This window comes from Magnolia sinica, chromosome 17 (assembly GCF_029962835.1).
Source record: "Magnolia sinica isolate HGM2019 chromosome 17, MsV1, whole genome shotgun sequence".
Lineage (NCBI taxonomy): Eukaryota > Viridiplantae > Streptophyta > Magnoliopsida > Magnoliales > Magnoliaceae > Magnolia > Magnolia sinica.
This window is the reverse complement of record NC_080589.1, coordinates 14,372,536-14,383,616: the sequence shown is the minus strand read 5'-3', so window position 1 is coordinate 14,383,616 and position 11,081 is coordinate 14,372,536. Positions and strand designations below refer to the sequence as shown.

Below are 11,081 nucleotides of genomic sequence, written 5' to 3'. Positions count from 1 at the left end.
CTGTTTTGTGGTTCCGTGGGCCATCTTAGCAGGGCCTGTAAGACGAACTATTGGATTTCTCACTATTTAGAAAACAGACTATTAATACTGAAATCTGGTTCTCCTTGTTAGCCTACCTTCTACTTGCAATTTAATGAAGAACAAGAGACGTCATACCTCACCTCCTACGAGCTTCTAAGTACCTGCAATTTAATGGAGAACAAGAGAATACACAGGGGACATCGGTTAAGGCCCAGGACCCACCAATGCCCAAGTCAGGCATATGGACTCACAATAGGCATAGTATAATTGGTATATTTGTGTGTACCTTTTTACATGATGGGTAGCATACTTATAAGATCTCTTGATCACTTACGTGTTTTGGTTGGTTCGACGGATACGTTAGAGAGGGCTATATTGGAGTCAAACTCTAATTTCAAGAATATCTCCGACTTTACCTTGATCGGTGTGATTTTTGGCAGATATCTCGGGAGGTAATTCACCCGTATATAGAGAGGATTCTTCTTTCTATTCCAAGGTTGAGGTCGGTACCTGAGGTCATTGGTCAGCACCAGATGTCGGGTCGATACTCCACTTTCTCTAGGAAATTTCCTATGATCCCTTTATTTTATATCTAGTCGTCAGGTCAGTCTGATTTTACCTTTAACAATTGCCCCTACTTCTGAGCATTATCTCCAAGGGCTCGGGAAGTAAGTAGTTTTGAACTGATGTGACATTGATCTGTCATGCGAGCAAGAGGCTTCAAGTGTGTGGAAGGTCAGGAGGTCGGCTCACTTGGTGTGCACTTCTTCATTTTACCACTCGGTATTTACTTGGGGGGGGGGGGGGGGGGTTGGTAAGGACGGGCCTGCTGTGGTGATCGAGGAGGATATTACGATAATATCTTCGTATAAGGAGTCATGCACAGCGTGACAAGCATTGTTTTGCCTTTATGCATGCGTGGTCATGTATGATGACTTAGTAGATACAATAGTCGAGCACGTAGGTTTTTAGATCGTGTAGCTTGTAAACAAAATATTAAAAATGAGGAACCTTTTAACTGGGGGAGGTTCCTTATGGTCGAATGTGTAAGTCATGAGCATGATAGAGAAAACCATAAGAATGAGAAAGAGCACATTCGTCCCTTTAATTGAGGGAGGTCACTCACAGTCGAGCACATAGTAGATAGGATGAGGGACTTTTCCCTTCAATAAAGGGGGGTTCCCTGTGGTCAAGCACGCAGGTCTAGCACACCAGATATGGAAATAAAGAAATACTTTTCCTCTTAACAGGGAGAGGTTTCCTTATAATTGAGCTTGTATATAAAGATGATAGACAAAATAGCAAAAGCAAAAGAGGGGACCTTTTCCCTCAACTGGGAGAGGCACCTCATAGTCGAATACAAGTAGCTTTTACTGAGGTGATCAGTCGAGCATAGTTGTTTAACTTGTCAAATTTCCTCATGGGTAGTAGATCTTCAAGTGCTCAGTGTTCCATGGGTGAGGCATGAGCTTACCCTCTATGTCTTTTAGTTGATACGTTCCTCGGTACTCGAGGTCGAGGTCGGGGTTGGCCGATAAGCCTTATTACCGAGCTTGGTTGATTGATTCAACTCAGTCATCAGGTTTTCTTGCTCATCCTAGTTTCCCTAAGTACCTGAGGTAGCTTGGTGTTCAAGGAAGTGTATCGATGGAAGCGACTTTCCAGACGTCGATTGGTATGCTAGCCCCAATTTTGGTCATCCTCCTTTTTTTTTGGCATTAATAGTAAATGGCTCTCATTCTTCCTTTCACTTCCTATTCTTAGTTGAGTTGTTTTCTCATCAATTAGCTCTTCGTAAACTAAAGAGTTCCTTGGCGTTGGAATATTTTTTTAACTCGGTTAAGTAGGTTGGCGAAGGTAGTTGGGGTTTCTTACCAATAGAGAAGAAGAACTTTCCTTATTTAAGGCTGACTATCATGGTAGCCAGAACTATCTGTTTAGAATAATAATCGACCTGGACAACTTCAACATTGAAATAGATGATGTAGTCTTTTAGTAGCTCGTCCTCTGTCTGAGTAATTGTAAGGAGGTGGGTTGATGGTTTTCTCCTGTCTTTCCCACCAATGAACTGAGTAATGAAAGTCTTGCTGAGTTGAGTGAAAGAACTAATGGATTTCGGCTTCAAGTGTCCATACCATTTCCACGCTACCCCCGATAAGGTTAGGGAGAATGCTCGCCACATCACAGGACTTGAGGCGCCATGAAGCTCCATCTAGGCTCCGAAGGACTCGAGATGCTCGGCCAAGTCTCCCGACCCTATATAGGGGATAATTTAGGGCATTTAAAACCTAAACGGTAGTTGGGATCTCATGATGTCGTCCGTGAATGGGGGCTTGGCTTTCTCTAGTAGTGCATCAACCAAGGCAGGGGCCTTCGTTCGGTATGCTTGCTGGATGTCTCCGAGTTAGTCTCGAATCTCCCTCAACTCTGCTTCCCATTAGATTTCACTTTCAGTCAGACCTCGGGAGCCTTTTCACGTCTCTTCTTCTCTAGGGTGTGGCACATATCAGATTCGACGAGCTCAGTTGCTTCTATGGTTTACGTGAAGATGCACTTGCTTTGTGTCGGTTGATCCTTCACCACATATGAGTCGTGAGGCAGTTGTAGAGGTTGAGACTAGGTAGAAGTTGCTCCTGATGTCGCGCCCTGGTCGGGGAGAGGGTGTTGTCATTATAATATGCACATGATTCGATTGACATTTTCGGCCAGTGCCTCAACTTGGTTTTCTAGAGAGATGAACCGCCCTCTATTTCGAGACCTCTACGCAACCACCAGTGAAGGGAGGTCAAGCTCGGGATCTGACTACGACATTTGGGAGGTCTGGGGCTTGTCTTTTGGTATGGGTATTGGCGCAGTAATGGCGGCCAAAGCCCACTTTCTTCCTTTAGCCATGACTAAGCAGAGAAGACTGATGATTCTTTTAATGTAAAGGGAACTTCTAAGGTGGCTTTGTTGTTATTCACATAGACAACGCCAAATTATTGATGCTGAAATCCAGTTCTCCTTGTTAGACCGCATTCCATCTGCAATTTAATGGAGAATAAGAGAAGTATTGCCTCACCTCCTGCGAGCCGCTAAATACCTGCAATTTAATGAAGAACAAGAGAATACACTAAGGGCGCCAGTTAAGACCGGAGACCCTCCGATGCCTAAGTCAAGCATATGGACTCACAGTAGGCATAGTAGAATAGGTATATTTGTGTGTACCTTATTACATGATGGGGGGCATATTTATAAGATGTTTCGATCACTTGCACGTTTTGGTTGGTTTGATAGATACGCTAGAGGAGCTCGTATTAGAGTCAGACTCTAATTTCAATAATATCTCTGACTTTACCTTGATAGGCGTGATTTTTGGCGGAGATATCGAAAGGTAATCCACCCGTATACGGAGAGAATTCTTCTTTCTATTCCAAGGTTGAGGTCGGTACCTGAGGTACCTGAGGTCGAGGCCATCTTTTGAGGTTAGCGAACAAGGTTGACCTCTAAGGTCATTGGTCGGCACCTGAGGTTGGGTCGATACTCCGCCTTCTCTGGGGAGTTTCATATGATCCATCTATTTTATTCATGGTCGCCGGATCAGTCCGATTTTACCTATAACACAGACGATTTAGATTGGTATGATGTGCTCATGTTAGAATTCCTTACCCGATCATGCGCACTCAAATATGACACGTGTCATAATGGATGCAACCCACCGTGGATGAACCATCACCCAAGGAGGACATAGATTGAAAGATCCAAAACACTCCAACTGGACCATTTCACATTCACTCCAGCCATTGTCAATATCATCTCTCGCCGCCTGTTTGCCTGTCATCAATCAGGGATGGCCAAGATACACAATTATTGAGATTTTCAACGGGGATCAATCCATGGTGGGAGTAAATAGCTCACATGATGGACTAGTATTGCAACTTATCCAGTAATGTCCCATCTGATGATGCGTCACACCTGATGAACCATCCCGGCCGATGATGAGATGCTGTATGGTCCCTAAACTAGACCATTGATCCACTATCAAATTGAATTGCAATAATCAGTCTAACAAAGTGGAAACAAAAAAGAAAAAGAAAAGAAAAAAAAAAATTGGAAACAGCCAAATTGCATTTTTGTTGACGTTCATTTTGAAGATTTAGGCTCCTAAGCAATTGCATTACCTTCAATTCATCCCAACTGCAATTCTAGGGCTACTTTCTTATTATAAATACTAGAAAAACACCTCTTTTCTTTTATCATTTCCTCTTTATTAAACTGAATGTTTGCAATTCTATTAAACTGTGCATCCAAATGCAGACTCATAAAACGATAACCCAAATTCAGATGTTTAGTGAGGAAGGGTTTGGCTGCACAAGTGAATTGAATTGGAATGTAAACGTTCATTTTAATCATGAGGAAATAACATCAATATGATAATTTCTCTCGCATTGGTAATAAGGAAGGTGCCATCAAATTGAGCTTATGATTCTTCCAAATCCAGCTTGAAAGTATCACAACATCAGTTTGGAGGATGGACCTTTATGTCTTGTAATGTGAACGCTAGAGAAACTACAATTGCACATCCAAACGCGGCCTTAGGAACCAAAAGACCCAATTCAGAAAGTTTTGTGAGGAAGCGTTTGGCTGCACAGGTGAATTGAATCCAGCTTGAAAGTAAGACGACAACAATTTGGAGGATACCTTAACATCTCGTAATATCAATGCTAGGGATACTACAATTAAACATCTAAACATGGCATTTAGGAACAACAACCCAAATCAGAAATTTTAACAAGTGTTTGGCTGCACAGGTGAATTGAATTGAATTGCAAACAGTCAATTTAATCATGAGGAAATGATAACAATACAATAATTTCTCATTGCATTCCTAATAAGGAAGCATCCCTCAAATTGAGCTGACAATTCTTTCGAATCCAGCTAGAAAGTAACACAATATCGATTTGGATGATGGACATTCACATCCCATATATGAATTAGGGAAACTACAGTTGTGCATCCAAATGCATCCAAACGTGGCCTTTAAGAACCAAAGACCCAATTCAGAAAGTTAAGTGAGGATGCGTTTGGCTGCACAAGTGAATTGAATTGAATTGTGAACCTTCAGTTTAAGCAAGTTCAACTGACAACAATATGATAATTTCTCTTTGCCTCCGTAATAAGTAAGCATCCGTCAAATTGCACTTCTGATTCTTTCAAATCCAGCTTGAAAGTAACACAATATCAATTGGATGGACAGACATTTATCTCCAGTAATACGAATGCTAGGGAAAGTATAGTTGTGCATTCATATGCAGCCTTAGAAACTAACCAATTAAGAAAGTTCAGTGCAGAAGTAACAATGAACTAATCATCTTCCTTTAAAAAAGAAATAATAATAAGAGATAACAGAAATTTATATATATATATATATATATATATATAAAAGCTCAGTACGGAAATGTTTGGATGCACAAGCAAATTGAATTGAATAGCAAACATTCAATTTAACCAAGAGAAAATAACAACAATACATATTCTTCAAATCCAACTTGAAAGTAAAACAATATCAATTTGCAGGTCAGACATTAACGTTCCATAATATATATGAATGCAAGCAAAACTACCATTGTACATCCAAACGCAGTCTTTAGGAACCAAAAACCCAATTCAGATGTTTAGCAAAGGTATATTTAGCTGCTCATGTTGACTTGAATTGTGAATTTTTAGTTCAATCAATAGGAAATAACAACAATACATATTCTTATCCAACTTGGAAGTAACAGAAAATCAATTTGGAGGCCGGACCTTAAGGTCCCCTACTATGAATATTAGCAAAACTACAAATTGGTTATTTCCAAATTGCAATCATGTCAGTTTCATGTTGGACCTCAAAGAAATGCAATTCCAATTTGAGGGTTGCTTCCTCATCACAAATGCTAGGAAACATTGTTATTAACAACATTTTCACCATTTCTTCTTGATCAAATTGAATGTTCACGATTCATTCACCTGTGCATACAAACACAGCCAAGTTTCTAAGTTTCAAAAATCTAACTCACATCACAAAACCCTGTATAATAATAATAATAATAATAATAAACTGCTAAAATCCAAAATTAAACTACTCACAAAGGTTGAGTAAATCCCTAACTTCCAAAACTCAATCAAGATCATATAACTGTATCATATACCAAAACTACTAATCTTTACACTTAAAACTACATCATATGACATGTTTATGTGCACCATATTACATAGCTTGCATATATAAGAAATGTCAGTTTAGCTTATTTTTAACCTAATGAAAACTCAATTTTACCTATTTAAATGCAACAGAAATACCATTTGAAATAGCAAGCCATGAAAATATCAAGCCATTGCTCTCGATAGAACATATCGCAAATCACATGCCCATTTCCAACCTTGTGCAACATGCCCAGTCAAGTAGGTAACATGCAGTGCGCACTGTCACTTGCTACATGCCACATGGGCTTCCATGATGTGCGGCACCATATTGAGGTAATGGCTGGCAGGCCACAGAAAACTGGATCCACACTGTCATCCATGACAAACCAACGAGGCAAGCACCACTCCATGCCATTTCCTATTTAAAAATAGACATGGTTTCCAAAGCGACGCTTGCCGACAATCCATGCGATGCCAACGAGCATGTGGGGGTGTTGATTCCCGCTCCGATGATCTGAGCCCATGGCCATGGCTCTCCCATGGCTAAGGACACTCACCATCCATGGAAAACAAGCCATGTATATATGCCAAGTGCACAAATCAAGAAACCTTCAAAATGGTCCCCCGGGACAAGCCCTTTTTATTTTATTGCAAGTAAAACCCTAGATAGCATTCCATACTCTCTCTCTCTCTCTCTCTCTCTCTCTCTCTCTCTCTCTCTCTCTCTCTCTCTCTCTCCCCTTCTTCTTTTGTTTGCATACATATATTATTACTTCGACAAGTAATTTTAGCACAAGGTTCTCAAGACATCCTTGCCTGTGGGAAGGAAACCCAACTGTCCTCTTTCAATGTATTTGTTGTCAGCATGCTCGAAATTTCAATTGTTCTTTTAAAACAATGAAGGAAAATTTTGAGCTACTAAAACCGTGGTCCCCCCCAACACACACACACACACACACACACACACAGGGTGAAGAAAACTCCAAGCCTAGATCTATGTGTAACCATGGCCCACTTTGACTTGAATGGATCCTCTTCTCTTAGTATTTTCTTCTAGATGGATGGTTGGGGAACCCAAGGTGAAGTTTGGTACGGGTTTTCTATATGGGGAAACCAAGAAGATTTTCTTCAGCTAGGGTTTTCTACATTGGGAACCCTAGATGAGATTTTGTGCTAACTAGTGTTTTCTAAATGGGGAACCCTAGATGAGATTGTACCATGGTTGTCTCCATGGGGAACCCAAAGAAGAAATTTTGAACTAGGTTTTCAATATGGAGATTCCTAGATGAAATTTAAACTAGGGTGTTCTAGAAGCACAACTGATTGTAGGCCCCAAAACCTCTAGTTAATGGACCATATCAAGTGGAGAATCAAGAGAAATTTGAAGATAACAAAATGTAGGTCTTAAGGGGGGAGAGTTAGATACTAATTATGAGATCAGATATGCATTGTTGAAAGTAAGGGGCCATTTGGATCCTTGTACTTGTCAATCCAGGATTGGCCAATACAGGAATTTTAATCCATATGGGTGCAACAACAACAACAACACCAACAACAACAACAACAAAAAAAAAAAAGAAGTCTAAAACGCATGTGTTGGCCAATCCCAAATTGACCGATACAAGGATCCAAATTGGGCCCTAAATAAGATTAGGATACAATCAAAGATGAAAATTAATCAAGTGTCAATTTGAATCAATGTATTTTGGTCTTGATAAAAATAGCGGGCAAAACCCTAGAAATCCCCTATTGAGATTGCAGATAAACTCAAAACTCTAACGTCGATCCAAGCTATTTAGTTTGATATGTTTCCTGAGCCCTAGTCATAACCGACAGCATTTGCATCCATGCAATTTAGATTACATATTTTTCTAATAAATACAATTACCCAGATAGGACATAAATCTTTGAGGTTTCCGTGAATTGACGACATCGTTAGAACAATAATGTTCCTCTCTGGCAATATACAGATGCCTAATTAAGGTCTTGACCAAAATTAATGAAGCAGATAGTCATTTTTCAGAATATGCAATGATTCATGAGAAAGAACTAAAAGTCACAACCCCAACTTTCATATTTCAATAACCTAACACAAGATAATCTAGAACACAATTCTTCGAGGTTTCTGTGAACTAACAATGCGTCGGTAAAAGAATCACTTTCCCCTGTGGCACTAGATACATAATTTAGAGCTAGACCAAAATTAATGAAAGAGAAAATCATTTTTTGCAATTTGCTAGCTATAAAAATATAATTCATGAGCAAAATCTAAAAGTCACTCAAAACCAAACTTTCATAATTAGATAACTTAAAACATGATAATCTAGAAAGAAATACAAAGATTAGCTTCCAATAACCCATGTGAAATTCAGCCAATCTCCTACAGATAAAGCCAACTCATAAATTTAAACCTCTCTCTCTCTCTCTCTCTCTCTCTCTCTCTCTCTCTCTCTCTCTCTCTCTCTCTCTCTACCATGTCATCACCATTAGCTTCATCATCAAAGGACTAGATAATATACAACAATAGCCCTTCTCACCAAGTACCTAAAATGGCCTTGAGATGGAGCCATCATTCCTATCAATGGCGTTAAACTTCAAAGAAGTGGACCCCAAAGGTTGGTTTCTTTGTGGGTCACTTCTAAAGATGGATGGCTCATCTCTAGCATTTGTGTCACTAGCCTTGTTGGAGGAGTTAGCTTTCTCCCCCTCTACCTCTCTATATTTGTGTAAATACCTCCTTAGGGGCTCAGCATAATCGTCGAACCCTAGCGTCCCAAGTGCCCAACAGATATCGTCGCCGTTGACGGTCTTGCGCTTCTCTTTATGGCACTTATCAGACGCTTCACCCGTCACAAAGCTGATGAACTCAGACACACATTCTTGCATCGTCTCTTTCGCCTCTTTGGAGATCTTTGCATTGGGTGGCAAGATCTGCTTCATGATCCGGCCAACGTTGGCGATGGGCAGCAGGCGGTCCTGTTCCTTGATGGTGCACCCATCACCATATGCAGTACTGGAAGTGGCACCCGGGGCGATACAGTTACGGCTTTCGGAGTCTGGGCTATTGCCTATGTTATCCACCATGTTTGGAAACAAACAATCCTAGTCCTGTGACATGTGGACACGTCGCCCCCTCGCGCCCATATATATGTGTATGAACATGTATGTGTATGCATGCATGCATGTGTGGCCATGCATCTGTTCCATTCAGTGACAAAGCAAGGTAAGAGCTTTGAGAAAATGAGTCACAAGTCACACCTTATGTCTTCTTGTGGGAAGTGGCTCCATATGATGTAGACCAGATTGGCCATGGTTGAATGGTGAGGTGGGCCGTGGTGGACCATGACTACCCCGGCCCACCACTCAAGCATGTAAATGTTGGTATGTGGTCATCCCACAATCTTTTCTTGAATTGCTCGTTAGGATTCTCTTGCCTTGATCAATTGGATCTTTCTTATGTGAAAGTTGATTTGTATGTTTCTAACATATTACACACACATGCCTAGGTGTGCACACGTGAGCACACAAGTGGGTATACACATGACCGTGCACTATCACACGTACACACGCATGTGGCCTGAATCAGTCCACGTGGCGCTGCTGTGGTTGGGTGCTGAAACAATAGGTGGTCCAAAAAGGTCCTCATTCCCATGCCCCACTTCTATGCCATCAAGTAGATGTAATCTCCAATGTAGATAGTATCATAGACAACCCGAGCGTGCATATGCATTGTATCCTCGGGTTTTCTGTTTGTCTATGTGGAGAGACCATGGTTCTGTGAGAAACTTCTCATGGGGTGGGCTCCACCATGGATGGATCATCACCCAAAAAAAAATTCATCCCTGAAGATCCTATCCGTCCAACTTTTTCGGGATAAAATATGCCGACTGTAGCCGTACATCCTTTCGAAACTGTAGCCCACGATCAAAAGATCAGTACTATTCCATTAACGAGATCTTCGGGGCACGATCCATGTACGGTCCATCGAATCAACGGCATGGATTACCAAACTATGGGCCCCGCTTGTATAAGCTAAGGACCCACCCCAAGGACACCAAACATGTCCTCGGGTCGACGATCATATGATTCTTCCTTTTCGGACAAAGGCATCACACCATCCCAACTCCCAAAAGCTTTTACTGTTTATGAGAAGTAGAAGTGGGCCCCACCAACCTCTTATTGCTCCCAATAAGTTTAAACCACAAGCATAATCTATTCAAATCAGACCAATGGATTACATCCATGCACGTGTGCATGTGATGCTGTGTATCCAACCAAACCATACCTACAAAGAAGCCACAGTAAAACTATGATGAATCAGAGAAGAGACGTTGCTAATTCCACACGCGTGTGGAGCCATACACATCGACTTGCAGGCACACGCACAAATATAGAATACGTGTGTGATATCTGAGCTTTTCATAAGGTTGGAAATAATACTTTGATCATCTGCATAAAAAATCAGGCCATTTCCCTCTTCGTATAAACCATAATTTACAAAGCAAAACATTAATGGTTAAAAATATTTTTCAAGCCATGCATTTGTTTTTATTTGACCTGGTCCACCCAAGGCCTAAAATGGCCTGATTTTTAAATCAAAATATCTAAACAGTGTAGCCCACCTGATGGAAGGCTCAGATCTCACACACATGTCACATTGTGACACATGCGCCTGCGTGTGTATGTGAAGGGTTCCCACAGGCGTGTGGGATTAGCAAAGCTCAGGAAATAATACAAAAACACACTGCAAACTCAGTGTTGGATTACCTAATCCATCAGCTTAATTATCTAAGACTAACCAATCAAATCAATCACTGGCTATAACCATTATTTAAATCTGGACGGTTGAGATCGTGCCTCGGAGCTCCATATTTACTAATATAAAACATCGGTTA

General features: G+C 40.9%; 1 protein-coding gene across 1 annotated transcript; it reads right to left on the bottom strand.

Moving 5' to 3' along the window:
* Positions 1–8,622: 8,622 nt before the first annotated feature.
* On the bottom strand, positions 8,623–9,278 carry LOC131231266 (nuclear transcription factor Y subunit B-5-like). Its single transcript, XM_058227406.1, has one exon. It carries the CDS (start codon positions 9,268–9,270, stop codon positions 8,731–8,733), a length of 540 nt encoding a protein of 179 aa, XP_058083389.1. The 5' UTR covers positions 9,271–9,278; the 3' UTR covers positions 8,623–8,730.
* Between the last annotated feature and the right edge of the window lie 1,803 nt (positions 9,279–11,081).

What these genes read in the sequence shown, in the direction of transcription:
- LOC131231266 (XM_058227406.1), bottom strand. Translation starts at nt 9,270, where the DNA reads ATGGTGGATAACATAGGCAATAGCCCAGACTCCGAAAGCCGTAACTGT.